Here is a 20,924-nt window from a genome sequence, read left to right on the forward strand (position 1 = left end):
GCATCCAGATGAGCCGAGTTAATGTCCAATGAACTCGGCTCACCTCATGCACGTCACTGACAGCGTGGGAAAATTCTCCTGCACTCAGCGCTTCAGCGTGGGAGAATTCTCACACTGAAGCGCTGAGTGCAGGAGAATTCTCCCACGCTGTCAGTGACGTGCAGGAGGTGAGCTGAGTTCATTGGACATGAGCTCACCTTATGCACGTCACTGACAGCGTGGGAAAATTCTCCTGCACTCAGCGCTTCAGCGTGGGAGAATTCTCACGCTGAAGCGCTGAGTGCAGGAGAATTCTCCCACGCTGTCAGTGAAGTGCAGGAGGTGAGCTGAGTTCATTGGACATGAGCTCACCTTATGCACGTCACTGACAGCGTGGGAGAATTCTCCTGCACTCACCGCTTCAGCGTGAGAATTTTCCCACGCTGTCAGTGACGTGCATGAGGTGAGCCGAGTTCATTGGACATGAACTCGGCTCATCTGGATGTCGTCACAGAGAGACGCTGAGCAGCGCAAGCAAGCCTGCGCTTCTCAGTGTCTGCGGGATGAGAGGCTGGATGGCAGCGTTCTGCTGCGGTCCAGCCTGTCATCTCGATGTAGCAGAGCTGAAGCTGTCGTGGGAACCATGGAAAGGTAAGGATGAGGTTGCTTTATTATTTTTCTTTTATTGCAGGAGATCGTTGGCTTCAGCTGGAATGGGCGTGACAGTAAGTATGGTTTAATTTAGAACAATAAAGGATTGTGTCTTTATTTCAATTAAAGGACTTTATTCTGGGTGTTTGTGTTTTTTTTAACTTTGACTATGGGGTTAGTAATGGGGGTGTCTTATAGACGCCTCTCCATTACTAACCTGGGCTTGATGTCAGCTGGCATTATAAGCTGACATCAACCCCAACCCTATTACCCCCTGCCACCGCACCAGGGCAGCGTGGAAGAGCGAGGCTAAGTGCCAGAATTGGCGCATCCTATGAATGCGCCATTTCTGGGGCGGCTGACGGCTGGTGTTTCTAGCCTGGGAGGGGGCCAATATTCATGGCTCCCTTCCTGGGCTATTAATATCAGCCCCCAGCTGTCTGCCTAGCCTTTGCTAGCTATTAAATTAGGGGGGACCCCACGTCATTTTTTTTGGGGTGTCCCCCATTTTAATAGCTAGTAAAGGCTATGTATTCAGCTGGGGGCTGATATTAGTAGCCTGGGAAGCTCCGTGGGTATTACTCCCTTCCCAGGCTTCAAACATCTGCCCCAGCTGTCTGCTTAACCTCCGCTAGAGCCTAAAATTAAGGGGAACCCCACGCCAATTTTTTTAATAATAAATCCTTTATTTTAATACTAAATGACAAGTACAGTAACCAACACTATCACTGTACTTCATATATATGTGACTGACATGTTTCTATCTATCTAATCTATGTGTGAAGCTCTATTCTGTCTGTTATAAATTGTCGGGTACCGCTGCTGAATTGCCGGCCGGCTTTTTTAAAGAGACGGTGCATGAAAACACTATTATTTTTTTTGATAAATCCTTTACGCTAAATGACAAGTACAGTAAGCAGCACTTTCACTGTACTTCTTATATATGTGACTGACATGTTTATATCTATCTAATCTATGTGTGAAGCTCTATTCTTTCGGTTCTAAATTGTCGGGTACAGGTGTATGCCGCTGCTGAATTGCCGGCTTTTCATGTTTCACTGTTGGCACTGTTCCCATCGATTTGGGCAACCACTGTAATGCCACAACCACCATGGCTGTGGCATTACAGTGAGTGGCAGACAATCCCTGCATGATTGGTGCTCTAAATAGCGCCAGACATGCAGGACACGCTTTTGGTGCACGAACAGTTATCGAACATAACCTCGAACAGCCGAATTTTTTGCAAATCGTTCGGGTTCGTGGAACAACTCGAACACCGCCCAAAACAGCTCGAATTTGAGATTGGCGAACAGTTCTAGTCGAACACCGCTCATCTCTACTAGTAGGCTGCATGCACTACACACATCCCATTTCCGGGGAACAGACCGATGGTACTCCCACTAGAGAAATGTGCAGGTACGACAGTGTCTGTTCCTGGCTGGAGTGGGAGGGGGGTGGAACATCCCAGTAGTGTAGGGGCAGATAGGGGGAGCAGCCTGGGTAGTGCTAGGAGCTCATTGGGTGCTGGTCACCTGAGCTCACACATAGAGGGAGTATTTAAGGTGGGCACCATCTTAGATCAGGGTCAGTCTGTGAGACGTCAGTCAGTCAGCCACAGTCAGTCTGTCAGAGTGTAACCTGAGGAGCAGAGCAGAGAAGCTCAGCCAGAAGGGCTGACAGGGAGTTGTGGTTCCGGCTGGGCCCAGCTCCAAGGCCAAGAGAGAGAGAGGAGTCAGAAGGACCCAGAGAGAAGGAGAAGGAACCCCAAGACCCCAGAATACAAGCAATAGGGTGAAGGGTCGGCAACAGGGTACCGGATCCCAAGCTGGCAGAGGCTACAGCACACCTTAGCCAGGAACCGGAGGTCGTGGGCAGGATCTGCCACGATCACCCACTAAATCCACCCGGAAGGCAGACCAAGAATAGGGTCAGGGAGCCCAGAGGAGGCTTGACCAACAAGAGGCCCGAGGGAGCCGGACTTAGGTGGATCCCTGGTGGGAACGGCCAGAAGAAGGGAGAGACAGAAAGGAGCTCAGGACCACACTCCGGAGTTGCCTGGGAGTTGACCGAGTCCAGGACCTGGTGGACGCAGCACGGCTTGGGTGGTCACTGCTGTACACAGTGACCCAAGCAACACCAGTAAGTAAAAACCCCTGAACTGCACAGCCCGACTCTGAGTCTTCTTGCTGATTCATCCTGCACCTTCACAACCACCATCCTCCACAACTGACCCCCTGAGGCTATACCCCTCCCGTTGGGGGTTATACTATCAGAAGCTGCACACACACCACCAGCCTCAGCGGACCCTGCTGCAGCGGCGGCCGTATTGACCGCAAATCAACGGGTGGCGTAGTCGACACTAAAGAACATCCAGCAACATCTGTAGGACTGCCACACACTGAGCTTGACACCCTGGGCACGGACCGGGTCACCGCCACTCGGAGACTACAACCCCCATCTGATCCGGCTCCGGGTATCCCCCAAACAGCACTGGCCCAGGGGGCGCGTCAACTTTGGCGTAGTCGGCAGGATAACGTGCCCGCAACAACCGGGTACTGCGTGCCTGAAGAAAAGTTCACCGTTACCTTAAAAAGAAGTCTCCCGCCGGTTCCGGAGGGTCCCCGCCAACGGACCCCATCACAGGTCGTTTCCCGCCGGTTGTCCGCCATTTGCAGCTTTTTCCCGCCATCCATGGAGTTTCCCGCCACTGGGAGACGATTCCCGCCATTTCCGAAGATTTCCCGCCTTGGGGGAGCGGACGCCATTATGGGCGTGCCAGAGGGTGGCAAGAGGCCACCTCCCATCGTGGGCCAGGTCGAAGAATGGCGCCAAAAGCGGAGACCGCGCCCACCAACAGAGACTGTGATGCTGGAAGTGTCCATCAGCGTGAGAGAACTGCCTCTGGAACTGAAGTTGCCCCGGGACCACCCTCAATGTGGGCGGAGACAGAACAAGAGAGCAAAGATGGGTGTCGCCTGGGGCAGTCTGGAGAGAGCGCACCTGGAGACAAGACGTCTGGAAGAGAGTCCAGAGAGAGCCTACCCGGAGATGGAGGGAGAGTCAGGCAGCACCGACCCAGTGGTCAGGAGCCTGTTGCAGGTCGCCACTCCAGAAGGCCTGCTGGAGATCCTAGCACAGCTCCCCCGAGACCGGGAGTGTGCACAGACTGCGCTGGAGGGCCTCGCACGGAGGATGGCCCGGGTGCAGCGAGAGACGTTGGCGGAGTGGAGCCGAGAGATGGCCCAGCAGACCGGCACCCGTCAGCGGAGCACGCCACCCGAGACGAGGAGACAGACCGCCTCTGAGGATGGCGCAGGAGGAATGAAGGCAGGAGACGGCGCCGAGAAGGGAGCTGAACGGACGGAGGCAGGTAAAGGGGACGTCTCTACCCCGAGCCTGGAAACCGCGTGCCTGCCCCAGCTCCCCGTCGCAGAGCCCGAAATTCCCCCTGCCGTGCCCGTCGCTGCATCGTCACCGCCGCCGACTAGGCCTCAACCGGAAACCGCGGCCGCGACCCCTGTGACGTCACACGCCTCGACCTCGAGCGTGGCCAAGCAGGAAATACCACCGGCCTGGTCGCAAGGCCTAGTACCCCCGGGCGCCGCAATTCCAACAGCGCCCCCTACCTCCGCGGAGCCACCGGCCTGGCCGCAGGGCCGAGTAACCACGGGCGCCGCCGTTATTACGGTGCCCTTTTCCTTTAGCGTGCCCCAAGCCTGGTCGCAAGGCCTGGTCAACCCGGGCGCCGCTACCACCACAGCGCCCATAGCACCTAAAGTACCGCACCTGGGTGAGGACCTGTTCGCCCAGCATACGTGCCCGGATGGGCAGCCCTTCATATGGCCACCGGAGTTTCACCATCCCCGACTCCGGAAAGAGAGACCCCTAGACGAACCCCTGATTCCGGTTCCGAAGCCCGCAAGGAGGACCTCGCCCCCGCTGGAGGAGGCACAGTTCGAGTGGGACCCCACCGGAGAAGACCTCATGGGGTTCACTCAGGAGACTCGGGCGGCCGCAGCGGAGCGTGCAGAGTGCTGCCGGCAGCAGCTCGAGGTCTTCGAGAGGGAGCGGAGAGAGAGGCGGGTCCGGGAACAGCAAGCGCAGATAAGGAGCGCGGAGCAGAAGAGCCGGACCAGGAGGAAACCCCGTGCAGCTCATGGTCCCCGTGCCACCGGGACTGTGATAAAATTCAATATGCAGCACGGATGGGGCTTTATCAGAGACCATCAGACCCCCGGCGACGTCTTTGTAACTCGCAGAGACGTAGAAAGCCATCTGCCGGAGGGACACAGAGGTCGTGACCTGTATGTAGGGGACGAGGTCACCTTCACCCGGCACAAGTGTGCCAAAGGACCCTACGCCCTCCATGTGCATCGCCTGACGGAGGAGGAGCTGCGGTGTGAGGAGGAGCAAGAGGACCCGGACGGGTCTGAAACTGAAACCAACCAACAAGAAAGAGCAGGAGGACGCCGTCGTTGAGTACGGTAGAGAAGAGACTGTACATAGTTACCCGTCAGGGTATAAGAACTGTTCTAGTTAAAATATAGTCCCCGTTGGGACCAGCCAATTGAACTGATGCCCGTGTGTCCCTAGTTCCTAATACCTGGCCGAGGACTGAGAGCGGCCATATCCCCTTGTATATAGTTGCGCTTCCTAAAGCGCCCCCTACCGGTTTTATAGGAAACTGTTTTCTTCAAGAGACTGTAGCACTTTACCCGGTCACAAGTTGCACCGTGACCGGAGGAACCAGAAACAAGAATTTTATTTATATGAAAAGTTTATTGCTGATATATATATATGATGTTTTCTATGTTTATGTTTATGAAAAAAAATTGTATGTTTTGGATGTTTATATTTTACAGCCCGAGGACGTGCTGTGATTTACCAGGGGGGAATGTAGCACCCTGAGGATTCGGCTGCTACAGGGGTATTGCACCTCAACCCAGAGGTGTGATATTCCACTCCCGGGTAAGGATGGAGTGTGGAACTGAGCTAGTAGGCTGCATGCACTACACACATCCCATTTCCGGGGAACAGACCGATGGTACTCCCACTAGAGAAATGTGCAGGTACGACAGTGTCTGTTCCTGGCTGGAGTGGGAGGGGGGTGGAACATCCCAGTAGTGTAGGGGCAGATAGGGGGAGCAGCCTGGGTAGTGCTAGGAGCTCATTGGGTGCTGGTCACCTGAGCTCACACATAGAGGGAGTATTTAAGGTGGGCACCATCTTAGATCAGGGTCAGTCTGTGAGACGTCAGTCAGTCAGCCACAGTCAGTCTGTCAGAGTGTAACCTGAGGAGCAGAGCAGAGAAGCCCAGCCAGAAGGGCTGACAGGGAGTTGTGGTTCCGGCTGGGCCCAGCTCCAAGGCCAAGAGAGAGAGAGGAGTCAGAAGGACCCAGAGAGAAGGAGAAGGAACCCCAAGACCCCAGAATACAAGCAATAGGGTGAAGGGTCGGCAACAGGGTACCGGATCCCAAGCTGGCAGAGGCTACAGCACACCTTAGCCAGGAACCGGAGGTCGTGGGCAGGATCTGCCACGATCACCCACTAAATCCACCCGGAAGGCAGACCAAGAATAGGGTCAGGGAGCCCAGAGGAGGCTTGACCAACAAGAGGCCCGAGGGAGCCGGACTTAGGTGGATCCCTGGTGGGAACGGCCAGAAGAAGGGAGGGACAGAAAGGAGCTCAGGACCACACTCCGGAGTTGCCTGGGAGTTGACCGAGTCCAGGACCTGGTGGACGCAGCACGGCTTGGGTGGTCACTGCTGTACACAGTGACCCAAGCAACACCAGTAAGTAAAAACCCCTGAACTGCACAGCCCGACTCTGAGTCTTCTTGCTGATTCATCCTGCACCTTCACAACCACCATCCTCCACAACTGACCCCCTGAGGCTATACCCCTCCCGTTGGGGGTTATACTATCAGAAGCTGCACACACACCACCAGCCTCAGCGGACCCTGCTGCAGCGGCGGCCGTATTGACCGCAAATCAACGGGTGGCGTAGTCGACACTAAAGAACATCCAGCAACATCTGTAGGACTGCCACACACTGAGCTTGACACCCTGGGCACGGACCGGGTCACCGCCACTCGGAGACTACAACCCCCATCTGATCCGGCTCCGGGTATCCCCCAAACAGCACTGGCCCAGGGGGCGCGTCAATTCTTTCTTTGAAGCAAAACATAGTTAAAAACAGGCAGGGAAATGTTTTACCCCACAGAAAGAATCAGCTGTGATCCCCTCTGTAATGTCTGTATACTCTCTTTTGCTTCCTCCCCTGCCCAGGAAATGTGGTATGATCAGACCATGTTCCTGTAAGGTCAGACACAGCCATTACACAGTACACAGCAGGGGCACATTTATAAGATTATCTCAGCACAGGAACATTTTATTTAAACACATCCAATTGTGGAAGTTGTTACTATTATTCCAAGATCTGTTGATTAAAATCAACTTTTGTTCATGGGAAAGCATGAGCATGCCCAGTCTTGGTTGAAACTTTTTCGTTGTATGTCTTTGATCTTTAGGTATATCTTCCTGGTCTTGCCACAGAGATGTTCACTTTCTATCTCTGTACATATCTTTTAGTAATAAAGCTCCTGGTCTGCTCTCTTTAGTCTTTTACTGATGTTGTCTGTGTCCTGCTTGTTACCTTTCGCTTTTGCTATTTGTCTTTCTTCAATGATCTTTGGGGTCTCTTCTGTTAACCAAGGCTGCGGGGGTCTCTTCTGCCTCTTGTTTATTGTCTTACTGGCTTTTTCAGTAATAATAGTCTTTACTTGTGTCTATAATTCCTCATACTTTCTTTCATCTTTGTCCAGTGATGTAAGTCACTTGTGCAGACCGTTACAAAAAAATTCAGGTATAATGGTGAAATCAAAGTTGTTAACAGCCTGTTGTCTTGTCTGTTTACGCACCTTGACTCTAATCTTTGCTGTCAAAGGTTCATGCTCAGTTCCAGTCAGCTCCTGGCTTTGTCTTCATGGTAATGATCATCGACCTCCATCTTTGGCGAACACGTATATAGTCAATCTGATTCTTATAGGTACAATTTTGTGATGTCCATGTGTAGAGTCTCCATTAGTTATTATGTAAGAAGGTGTTCATGATGGACAGTTGATTTGTCGCACAAAAGTCAATGAATCTTCCCCCAGCCTCATTTTGTTCACCAAGACCAATATTTCCAAAAATGGTTCTATTACGCTCGTTCGTGGACCCACTGTGTCACAGACCGGACTTACCCTGGAGGGATGTAACTAAGACAGGACGGCTACTTGGGCAGGTTCAGACTGTGCAGACAGAATCGCCACTGGGACAGGTTCAGGGTTCAAGCCTGGGCACTCAAACCCCAGAGTAGCAGATAGGCACCGCCAATCTGGTTTCAGGATGCGGATACCGCTGAAGCGGTCACAGGAACATGGACAAACTATACTGGACCAGGATACGGGAGTAGCTTTAACAGACTACGGATGGGGGACCTGGCAACATACAGTTGCACACACCAAACCACCTAACATTAATATAAGGGTTACTCAGGCACCTCCCCATTGGGGAGGGTGCCTTATATACAAGATGTCTCCCAGCTATTGCCTGGGAGACACCTTTCAGGTGATTACTTTAACAAAATGCATATCAGCTGTCAGCTGGGGGCATTTTGCCATGTGCGCGTGCTGCCCCTTTAAGAGCAGGGAGCGCATGCACGCGCGTACTAGGCGCACCGCCAGAACACAGTGCGGCGCTCACAGAGGGGGAAGAAACAGCTTCTGAGCTGCTGCGGCCAGGGTGGTGAGTAAGCCAGTGTCCCATCATGGTGGGAGAAGGGGCACATGCGGAGGTGCCGACAGACGCTACAGGTCTATGTTTGTGTGGCCTATTTTGGCATTGAAATCTTGTTTTGGCATCTTGCCGATTTCTTCTTGATCGTAGAATAGTTCTATGTCCTCCTCTTTGGAATTTGTTGTTAGCTTGTCTAAATAAATGAAGTCAGTGATATAGAGCTCAGCGGCCGGCCAGACACCAAAACTAAGCACACAGCATGTCATTACAGTGAAACTTGAGCCGTTACTGAGTACAGCTCTGGAATGAAGGAGCCGATCAAAAGTCTGGTGACATAGCATGTATGCTTGGACCTCAGATAAAAAAAACGAGCATGGAGAGGACTAATGTCATTCACTCTGCGGCTGCACTCAATGACAACTAAGTTTTCACTGGAATGCTAAGTTCTGTGATCAGTTTAAGTGTCCATCCATCTGCTGAGCTTATAATTCACGGACATGATTTATTTAGATGAACTTATGACCAATTTAACAAAACATACTCTCATTCCTTTGATAAATCAGACAGTCAGGGAAATGAGTAAAGTCACAGAAAGAAGCAGCTAAAAAAGTCCCTATCGGTGGCATAATAATCTTAACTCATGTTTCATACCCTCCGACATAAGCTTTTTATGCACAACCACATATAAACAGCTGCAGCATCTCTACATGATCAGGTACAGCCAAATACACATAATACAGTAAGCACATCTTTAAAAGCTTATTTCAGCACAGGAACATTTTTTAAGCACATCCAATTGTAAAACTACTTAATATTCCAAGATATATTTATTAATATATACTTTTGATCGTGGGACATCCCCTTTAACATGCCTCCCCATGAAATAACAATTCTGTAGCATCCTTTCTTCTATTTTTTCTGTTGAGTTATTCCTTCTGGAAATATATATAATAGATTAAAAACTGGGGGTTACAATTCTCTCCCACCCCCTGTCAAATGCACCCAACTATACACCTCTTCACCTGACATCACCCCCACTCTAATACAAAATACCAGTGATTGTCTGTCCGCTGTCACTAAAATCATGTCCTCCCACTATCTGAAACTGAATCTCTCCAAAACTGAACTCCTTGAGTTTCCTCCATCTACTAACCTACCTATACTTGACTTTGCAATTTTCTTGGATGGTGCCACCATAAGCTCGCTGTCTTGGAGTCATATTTGACACACAACTTTCCTTTATTCCCCATATTCAATCACTCACTCGCTCATGCCACCTGCACCTTAAAAACATCTCCAGAATCCGACCTTTTCTCACCTTTGATACTGCAGAAACTCTCACTGTCGCTCTCATTCACTCTCATCTGGACTATTGCAACTCTCTTCTAATAGGTCTCCCTCTAAACAAACTGTCTCCTCACCAATCCCTTCTGAATGCAGCAGCCAGGGTCGTATTTCTATCAAGCAGCTTCACCGACGTCTCTACCCTGTGCCAGTCATTGCACTGGTTACCCATTCACCCCAGAATACAATACAAACTCATCTCTCTCACCCACAAAGCTCTCCACAGTTCTATATCTCATCCCTCATTTCTGTCTATCACCCTTCCTGTGCCCTCTGTTCTGCAACTGATCTAAGACTAACATCCCCCTTAATCCGAACCTCACACCTCCGTCTCCAAGACATCTCTCATGTTGCGCCAGTTTTCTGGAATGCACTGCCCCAAACTATCCGACTAATATCTAGCCCCCATGTTTTTAAACGTGCTTTAAAAACACATCTGTTTAGACAAGCCTATCACCTCAACTCACTAACCTAAATCTCCCCTATTCCCTCCTAAATCTTAATGTTAATCTGCTCCTGCCTATTCATCTGTCTCCACATCCTACATGCACCAAATAACACACGATGCACTTAGACAGATACTGGCTGATGACCATGTTCCACCTATTGTGTCCCCCTATTTCGATATAGATTGTAAGCTTGCGATCAGGGCCCTCACTCCTCCTGTAATTGTTGAAATGTGTTACATTGTATTGTTTGTATTGTCTGTACATTTCCCTACTTAATTGTAAAGTGCTGCGGAATTTGTTGGCGCTATATAAATAAAAACTATCATTATATTATTAAATGGGCTTGTCTTTAATTATTCTATCACTGTCAGCACTGATTGCAAAGTGTAATAGTGTGTAGAGACACCTCAAATTGGTGACACTCACTTCCAATTCATTCATTTCCAATATGAACAACAGAGGAGTGAAATATTGAAGAGTTATAAGGAGAGATGCTCCAGAATTATTATATTATGAGCAAAAACAAACCTGTCAGGGCACAACTAGTAAGGTACATTAAGTGATACTTTCCCAAAATCAATGGTTACATTTTTTTTGAGAGTCAGAATGAAACAGTTCTATTCCTTGTAGCAAAGCCAGGTAGGGTAGTGTTACATCCCAGCTCTGCAGGGCTTGATTAGAGGCACCTGCCTAGTTTTGTCTAGAACCAGGAAATAGGTTCACTTGGTGTTCAGTGTGCTGCGGGGAACAGAGCAGTGTGTGGATTCTGCTGGGAGCTGCAGAGTTCAGTTTGTTGCTGACCAAACTGAGCCAGGGGAAGTGCCAGGATTGCCGCATGGGTGAGAGATTTGAGTCTGTGTCGGGAGGTAAAGAGACCTCTTGGTGCTAGGTTCTCTGACAGGACTTGAGAGACAGCTGGACATTTATCTGACAGGACGATCCCACATGTGCCTGTATATGGACTGTTTATTTTGTTCCTTTATGCTGGAGAAAGGCTCTCTGTTTTCCATTCTGCTGGAAGTTTATGCATTTGAATAAACCTCCCTGTTTGAACATGGAACAACGTACATGTGTGAACGCTACCAGCTGCTTAAAGCGAGCAAATCCCTACGTCCTGTATAAATTATTAAAAAGGATTCTGAAATTTCATGCCTCATGGTGAAAGAAGGGAGAAGATGCTAAGATAGCTTACCCTATGCAGTGAAATCTGGGGTTGTGGGTTCCCATCGCCCTTACATATCAGCTCGACTATATCTCCTTCCTTTATCATCTCTGACAGGCTCTTCACAAACAGATTTACTTTAGTGTTTGGGTCTGAAAGAATCAATGTATTGTGGTAATCAATATCAAGATTATACATTTGGAATATGTCATAACTGCAATGTGAGAAAATGCATCAAATACATATGAAGTGGTATATTATTACTTACAATCTACAGTGATGTTTTTTCTCTCTGACTCCAGCATATGAATACCCTTTGGAAGGTGATAAGAAACATCGCAGTAAAACCAAGAGAAAACATCGGATTTATCCACAGGAGAAGAGAGAATACTCCTGACTGTAATAAGTCCATTGGACTTCACTATGACCTGAGATGTGACCACCACACCTGTAAAGATGAGAAGAAACAAGGGTTTAATACAAAATGTAACGTTGATATGGTTTCCTCTACAAGGTTGTTGAGGATAGTTCATCAAGATCAGATCAATAGGAATCCAATATCTTACATTACCAATGATCAGCTGTTAGTAGGTCCTAAGGCAAGTGAAAAAACTACTTTAGTTTAAAGTTCATCCATCTTCAGCATGTTAACCTGTTCGCATCATGTCGTTTTATTTTTAATTTCTTTTCTCTGTTGCGGAGATATTATCTTGTAAAGTTTAGGTTATAATTTATGTTATATTTCAAATGGGTGTTACCAGAGACTTGTCTCTGGGGGGTTGTGCACTTCTTCACCTGCATGAGGTGGATCAATCATAAGCAGGCAGCAACATAAAGAGAAAAGAACGACTGTGAGATGAGATCTGGAAGTGTTTGTAATGCTACATAACTCAGCTCAGCTGTACCTTTACACAGTAGCTGCAGAGATGAGATCAATGAGGAGAGTATGGTGTGTTCTTTTTTCCCCTGTATTGCTGTATTTTACACTGTTTGCTTATGATTGGTCAACCTCATGCAGGTGAAGAAGTACACTTCCCCCAGAGATAAATCTCTGTTAACACCCAGTTGAACTATGACATAAATTATAATCTAAACTTTACAAGCTCATAACTCCGCAACAGAGAGGAGAAATTTAAAAATAAAAACTTTTATTCAACTCTGCAGCCACTATTCCATGATGTGGCCAGTTTACCATGCTCACACTGGGGAAAGATCCTCTTTAATAATTATGATTATATATGTTATATACTAATTACTGAATTAGCAATCTGAAAACATTTTCTACAAATGGGTGAATGCCTTCCATGTATTGGTTATATATTGGTATAGAAAGTCTTAAGCCACGGCCCCACTATCAGTATTTGGTCAGTATTTTTTCTCAGGAGTGGGAGCCAAAACCAGGTGAGGAACAATCAGAGAAAAGGTATAATAGAAACAAGTCACCAATTCTGCATTTATCACCCACTCCTGGTTTTGGCTCCCACTCCTGAGAAAAAATACAGACCAAATACTGATAGTGGGGCCGTGGCCTTACAGGCAATACGGTAGGTTTCCCAAGGAGAACCAGTACCTCCAGAACAAACAGACAGAAGAAACAAAGGAAAGAATATATCATCAAAAAAAGTTAAATGATTAAAAAAATGTAGGGTATTAAATGTTTTAACTTAAAAATTTCCTTTTTAATGGTATAGAATGTGAAAAATGTCAAACATGTTTTGATATTTTCAACCTTTAAACACTAGTGGGAGCAGCTGCTTATATTTTAACATGAAACACAACTGTAATGGTAGCTCGCATTACAGCTGCAGTAAATGTGGGCAGGATCTGCTACATGTGTCTGACATCACTCATCCCCTCCCCTTTTGGGTTTTTGCAAAAAAGATAAAAGATAATGAAGTTTAGGATCATAGTGCAAAAACATTTTGTCAGTGGCTGCAATGTGATACTGGCACGTGGACAGTGTCACTGATGACAGCTGGCAGCACCGATTCTAGGATTCATGCTAACCGAGGTGAAAATAAAAAACTGGAGTGCAGTGAATAAACGCAATTCCTCCATTTTTTTCACTTATTTTTTTTGAGAGGAGGGGGGTAGTTTGTTTCCGGCATTCATTATATAGTAAAAATGACCTGGCATCATGATTATTCAGGTCAGTCTGAATAGAGCCATGCCAAACTTGTGTATATTTTTTTTATCAACTGCTGAGAAAAAAAAATCAAAAGCTAAAAAAAATATATATAAAATTTGTGGCGCCATTTTCCGAGATCCATAATTTTTTCATTTTTTCTATTGATGGAGATGTGTTAGGGCTTGTTTTTTGCATGGTGAGCTGACATTTTTATTGATACAATTTTTGGGTACATATGATGTTTTATTCACTTTTTATTGCATTTCTTAAGATGGCATGGTGACCAAAAAAATACAGTTCTGGCATTTCTGTTTTTGGCGCTTTGTGAAGGACTTAATTTATTGGACCGGACCTTAACAGATGCAGCAATACCAAATATGTTAGTTTGTTTTACTCCTGGAGAAAGTGGGGTCATATCAATTTTATTTATTTTTTATATATTTTTTACAGTTTTTCTGGAGAATGAAGGAAGCGACTTGAAAAGTAAAGATTTTTATAGTGACCCTCCCCGATAAGGCAGTGTGTTTACTTTGATAGGAGGAGAATGAAGAATTCTATGTGCTGTATCCTAACTCGCCAACCATTATTGCAAACATCTTTAAAGATCTATACAGACATAGACATTACTGCTAAGGCATTTCGAACATTCTTAATCGTAACAGCCATATATTTAGATGGGATATATAGTACCCTGAGCCGGTTATGGCTGTATTGTATGCCTGTTATGGATCTTACAAGACGTTTGCAATAAAGGCTGAAGGATTTTAACTCTCTAAATGAAGAGATGGATCCTATTACCTTTTCCTTCCATTGTATGATTGCTCATCAGGACTGGTTCATGCACGTGTGTTCCGGTAAAGAGCAAATTTTCCAATCTGAATGCAAAATATACTAAGATATTTTGAACATCATCTTAAAGGGGGTCTATTGTTTTATAGATCCCACATTGAATAGCTAATCACTAAAAGTAGTAAACAAAGTACTAAATAATAATTCAGTGTTCTATTTTGCCCATTTTTGCTTACCGTCCTTTCCACTTCTCAGTGGGGTGTTATTCTTATACCAAGTGATATTGGGTGTGGGAAAGCCATTATTACTTTCACATGTTCCAATCTGCAATAAAAGAAATATGTAAAAAAATCAATTGAAGAGGAACTTTCACCAAATTTTCCATGTTGAACTGACACCCAATATAATAGTGGCTGCGGAGCAGAATAAAATGTATGTTTGTTTTTTTTTTGCCTCTCATCTGCAGAGATATTAACAATCAAAGTATTTGGCACCTAATGAGTTACTTTTCATTAAGTCTAAGTGAGTGTTACCAGTTATTTTATACTGGGGGCATGTACTTCTTCCCCTTGTATTATGTTGCCCAATTATAAGCATATCTTAGAGCAGGTTGCTTGGTATGTGACATACAGTGACAGCCTCATCTCCTGGTCTAACCTCCTGCACGATTAGAAAGTGCTGGGAGTATAGAACAGATGACTAACACCTTTCAGATAAGGTACAGACAGTGTGGGGGGGGAGGAGCAGTACAACTGAGTTTAGCTGTGCAACATTATAAACCCTTCTATCAGATCTCTTCTTCTTATAACAGTGTGGGGGGGCAGTACAACTGAGTTTAGCTGTGCAACATTATAAACCCTTCTATCAGATCTATTCTTCTTATAACACTATCACATCTGCTGTACTGCCCCTCCCCTCACACTATCTGTCTGGGTTAGAACAACAAAATCAGCCTTACTTACTGACTGTAGCATCAGTTCTGTCTCTTTGCTGCTTCCTGTCAGTCTTTGTTCACATGGCTGCAGTGGTCACATCACCTCTAAATCATGTGGCCACTGCAGCCAATCACAGGGCTCAGTAGTCATGCCTAGGTACAACGCATAAACCTGCTACGCATCACTGCTGCGGCCATGTCAATAAAGACTTATGGAGAGCAGAGTCAATTTTTTCTTTGGATTTTCCTCTTTTCATTGCATGTAGCACGTGGATTTTACTGCTAATCCATGCCGAAATCCACAAAAGTGAAAAAAAAAATAAAACTAAAAATAAAGCTTAAAGGGGATTTTGTGGAACATGACTTTCATGGTATTTCCACAAGATAAGTCATAAAGGTCTGATGGTTGGGGAATGCCCAACATTCCTGAGAACTGATGTACCTAGTCTCTGATCAAAGCGGAGGAGAAGCTGCATATACTATCACTCTTTATTATAGTCTGTGGAAGATATTTACTGCCTCATGGATACCTCCTAGTGGTCCTGCCTTTGTCTGAATGAACAATTCAGGATAAAACAACATTTTTACTATCTTACTATTAGAGATGCCCGAATCAATTAGCGGGTCTCTGGTCCAAGGCCAGGTCAGTAGTCTCTGGCCACTAGACGGAAGGCTTGCAAATCTCTTTCCTTCTGGGATCACCGGCATGACTTTTGATGTGCCCGGCTGGCACAAAATCATCTGTGCATCACACTGCAATGATAATGTGGTGCCAGGCCAGCTATACAAAAGCCACACTGGGGATCATGGAAGGTAAGAGATTCGAGAGCCTCCCATCCAACGGCCAGAGTCTACTCCCCTGATCAATGGACCCAATTGTTCTGCCCATCTCTACTTGGTAAGATAGATGTTCTATAATAAACATTATGGCCCGATTCATCATTTGCATTTTTTTAAGTCACTTTTCTTTTTTATCTTGTGGCATTTTTTCCTGACTTTTGCACAAAATTCTTTAGAATAGGGCACGCGATTCATGAATTTTTGGCAAAGTAAAAAACGCTCATTATTTTTGTCTTGTACCTTTTTTTGCAACTGTTTAGTGCAAAAAGGTGCACGTTTTTCAAAATGGCACAAAATATCTGGCGTACATAAAATCACTCTAAGTGGGGTGTGAAGTACATTTGGAACAAATTTTGCAACTTTTGAAAAAGTCACAAATAATGAATCAGCTGAAAGTATCAGGAATCCCTATACTCCGGCAACAATGAAGGCAGACATGTTTCCAGGTCAGCATGGATGAAATGGCTCAGTAAAATCTTCATTTGAGGCCTCATTCAGCAATATACAATACAGACCAAAAGTTTGGACACACCTTCTCATTTAAAGATTTTTCTGTATTTTCATGACTATGAAAATTGTACATTCACTCTGAAGGCATCAAAACTATGAATTAACACATGTGGAATTATATACTTAACAAAATAGTGTGAAACAACTGAAAATATGTCTTATATTCTAGGTTCTTCAATGTAGCCACCTTTTGCTTTGATGACTGCTTTGCACACTCTTGGCATTCTCTTGATGAGCTTCAAGAGGTAGTAACTGGAAATGGTTTTCACTTCACAGGTGTGCCCTGTCAGGTTTAATAAGTGGGATTTCTTGCCTTATAAATGGGGTTGGGACCATCAGTTGTGTTGTGCAGAAGTCAGGTGGATACACAGCTGATAGTCCTACTGAATAGAGTGTTAGAATTTGTATTATGGCAAGAAAAAAGCAGCTAAGTAAAGAAAAACGAGTGGCCATCATTGCTTTAAGAAATGAAGGTCAGTCAGTCTGAAAAATTGGGAAAACTTTGAAAGTGTCCCCAAGTGCAGTTGCAAAAACCATCAAGCGCTACAAAGAAACTGTCTCACATGAGGACCGCCCCAGGAAAGGAAGACCAAGAGTCACCTCTGCTTCTGAGGATAAGTTTATCCGAGTCACCAGCCTCAGAAATCCCATGTTAACAGCAGCTCAGATTAGAGACCAGGTCAATACCACACAGAGTTCTAGCAGCAGACACATCTCTTCAACAACTGGTAAGAGGAGACTTTGTGCAACAGGCCTTCATGGTAAAATAGCTGCTAGGAAACCACTGCTAAGGACAGGCAACAAGCAAAAGAGACTTGTTTGGGCTAAAGAACACAAGGAAAGGACATTAGACCAGTGGAAATCTGTGCTTTGGTCTGATGAGTCCAAATTTGAGATCTTTGGTTCCAACCACAGTGTCTTTGGGCGACGCCGAAAAGGTGAACGGATGGACTCTACATGCCAGGTTCCCACCGTGAAGCATGAATGAGGAGGTGTGATGGTGTGGGGGTGCTTTGCTGGTCAAACTGTTGGGGATTTATTCAAAATTGAAGGCCTTTTGAACCAGCATGGCTACCACAGCATCTTGAAGCGGCATGCTATTCCATCCGGTTTCGTTTAGTTGGACCATCATTTATTTTTCAACAGGAGAATGACCCCAAACACACCTCCAGGCTGTGTAAGAGCTATTTGACAAAGAAGGAGAGTGATGGGGTGCTACGCCAGATGACCTGGCCTCCACAGTCACTGGACCTGAACCCAATCGAGATGGTTTGGGGTGAGCTGGACCGCAGAGTGACGGCAAAAGGGCCAACAAGTGCTAAGCTTCTCTGGGAACTCCTTCAAGATTGTTGGAAGACCATTTCTGGTGACTACCTCTTGAAGCTCATCAAGAAAATGCCAAGAGTGTGCAAAGCAGTCATCAAAGCAAAAGGTGGCTACTTTGAAGAACCTAGAATATAAGACATATTTTCAGTTGTTTCACACTTTTTTGTTAAGTATATAATTCCACATGTGTTAATTCTTAGTTTTGATGCCTTCAGTGTGAATGTACAATTTTCAAAGTCATGAAAATGCAGAAAAATCTTTAAATGAGAAGATGTGTCCAAACTTTTGGTCTGTACTGTATGTTGTTTTCACGATTTTCGTGGATAGAACGCATAGCCATTATAGTCTATGGGGCTGTTCACATATCCGTTTTCGTCTGTGCAAAAATCACGGAGACATGTCTGTTTCTTACCAGAGTATAGATAAAAAAGTACCAGTTACATTTTATTGGTCCGTGAAAAACACATACAGCACACGGATGGCATCAGTGTACAATCCGTGTGTTGTTTGTTATCAACAATGTAATGTATAGGAGAAGCTTTGTCATTTATTTCTTTATTTTTCCATACGTGAAAATCACTGATGAAACTGATGGTAAAAACTGTCGTGTGGACAAAACACTGATGAATCTCAAATCCAGAACGCTGATGACACTCAGACTATTTCTTTAGCGTACATGAATAAAGACAGATGTCTGAATGAGGCCTACATTTTAACAATTTGTGACATTTTTCATGCAGAATTTTCATTTACCTGAATGGCCTCATCTGATATTTGAATTCCACTTTCTTCCATTGTGATTTCTGGTTCATCAGGAGCCTCTGTGTTATGAAAGAACCACAATTAGAAATGTACTTTAGTCAGTCACATTTCTTAACTCCATATCTGGTCACTGAGGAATTCACATACTATGTGTGGACCATTATTTTGTAAATTTTACTTTTTAGGGTATGTTTAAAGGTTGAGTAATGGCGAGGAAGGTCAGGTGTATGGTGGATGCAGGGGTTGCAGCCGCACCACAACCCTGGAGCCTAGGATGACCCAAAAGGTTCTTCTGACAAATATAAGAAGACCAATTCTATTAAGTATCCATGATAGTTGGGGTCCTGTTGGAGATTTTGCTTTGGAGCCCACATGCTACGCCCCTACTAGCAGCATATGCACTCCCATGTGTTGGATGCCAAGAAGTCAGTTTGCCCTGACCCGGGAACTTTTTCTCTTTTCACATCAGCATTGTCTATTCCATTTTTTAGTCAATCAGCACTAACAAAGTTCTTGTGATATTTGATTTTTTGGGTTACTGTTAAGCTGGTACTACTTCACCCACCAATAATATATATATAATATATTGGGTATAATATTGATGTCACTATTTACAAAGGATTTTGATTAAAAATGTTAGTAAATCAGAGTATTGAAACCAGTCAACCAGTGACACATGTCATGTGTCATAGAGGCAGAGCCCATAGCTGCTATGGGTTAGTAGTGATGGGGGTTTATAGGTAGGTTCTACCAATGCTAAAATGTAGGTTCTACCGGGCTTCTGTGAAGCTAATGGAAAAGTGACAGCCAATATGGCTGCTGTACTTCCTAATTTGGCAAAAATGGCCACTCCAAATAGGTAAAGAAAACCTAGAATCATTGTAAGTTGAATAAATATAATAGCCAAAAGCAATCTGTCTCTCAAACTTCTGCTTTATTAGTAGGTAGAAGGAGTTACACTTTTAGGCTTGCCATATAAATTAGCATTTTTTCCCTATTCAACCAAATACCTGACTTTTCTTATTTTCAATCTGATAGATTTTTAACAACATATTCCTGTTAAAAAAAAAAAGTCTAATTCTGAAACAAAAACACAGGGTACTTCATAGTGCAGATATTTTTATCAAATGAATGATAATAGCAAAACCATCAAAGGCGTAAGGCAGTAAGGTAGTGTGCTCACCAATAAGGTTGTGCTACTACCAGGCACAATGCTGTTTCAATTCCAAAGTCTGAAAAGTCAGTTGCTGATTGATCCAAAATATTGGTCCATCATGACAAATGGCGATTGTAGAATAAATAGTTAAAAATCAAAAAGCAATGGCACTGTTGATTTATAAAGATGTAAAGATAGGTAAAAATGGAAGAAACAGGTTTATTCAGGGTAAAACAAGCTACACGTTTTGGCACTGGACCGAGGCCTTCCTCAGGACAAATTACAGTAACAAAGGAATGAAGCATAGCTATAAGATCTGGCAGAGTGGCTCTGGGGTAACATCACTACCTTTTTACATAAAATCCTTGGTTCTAATCCAACCTAATGTTTTTTAATATATATAAATGTATTTATTTTTCTGTGATGTCATGATCTTTGACCCAACCCTATGATGTCTTTTCCTTTTCTTGACTTATCGTTTATATAATAGTATAATGATTCCTAATGTTACTGTAATTTGGCCTGAGGAAGGCAATGGTCTTTGACGAAAAGCGTGGCCTGTATAAATAGCCTGTTACTTCCCTTTCTGCCTATCTTCACTTCTTCATAAATCAGCAGCACCATTGGTTATCCTTTTTTTTTACTATTAATTCTTGGATTTAGCTGCTGTAGGAGACATACTTTAGCTCCTTAATTCTACTATTGTTTTAAACAAGAAAGCAAAACTCAAGACCCAAAGACCCCTTACCCATTAGATAGCTGTTGGGTGAATGATCGTTGTGGTGACCGCTATCTCTCCTCATTCACCCATACACAGATGCACTCTGCTTGGCCGAGCTCCTGTGTTTTCTATGAGAGATTTATCTCAGAACTCAGAACAGCACAGCTGGATCCATTGAATTCCCAATGGCTGGATCCTTCTCTCCCCGACATCATTTATAGGGGGAGAGTTGGCAGGACTCACAGGCATTAGATTGGTGGCTGATCCCACCAATATCAGCAGGTTTGCCTGACTACAGTCTAATGTGTATGAAGGCCTTAATATCAAACATTCATGATATCTGATTCTACAAATCTAAGTGCCACCACTGATGCAAACAGGGTGCAAGGAATGGC

The 20,924-nt window shown here is 45.0% G+C and overlaps 1 protein-coding gene across 2 annotated transcripts in view; it reads right to left on the reverse strand.

Moving 5' to 3' along the window:
* MCAM (melanoma cell adhesion molecule) overlaps positions 1-20,924 on the reverse strand; it is a 137,469-nt gene that overhangs the window by 33,449 nt on the left and 83,096 nt on the right. For both annotated transcript variants that reach the window (XM_073656631.1, XM_073656630.1), the window contains exons 4-7: positions 18,644-18,711; positions 14,517-14,604; positions 11,632-11,811; positions 11,394-11,515 (exon numbers count right to left, since the gene is read on the reverse strand). In XM_073656631.1, coding sequence (XP_073512732.1) covers positions 11,394-11,515; positions 11,632-11,811; positions 14,517-14,604; positions 18,644-18,711 — 458 coding nt within the window. The remainder of the gene's footprint in view (positions 1-11,393; positions 11,516-11,631; positions 11,812-14,516; positions 14,605-18,643; positions 18,712-20,924) is intronic.

This window comes from Phyllobates terribilis, unplaced genomic scaffold (genome assembly GCF_046119375.1).
Source record: "Phyllobates terribilis strain yellow unplaced genomic scaffold, ASM4611937v1 Scaffold_12__6_contigs__length_324123572, whole genome shotgun sequence".
Taxonomy (NCBI): domain Eukaryota; kingdom Metazoa; phylum Chordata; class Amphibia; order Anura; family Dendrobatidae; genus Phyllobates; species Phyllobates terribilis.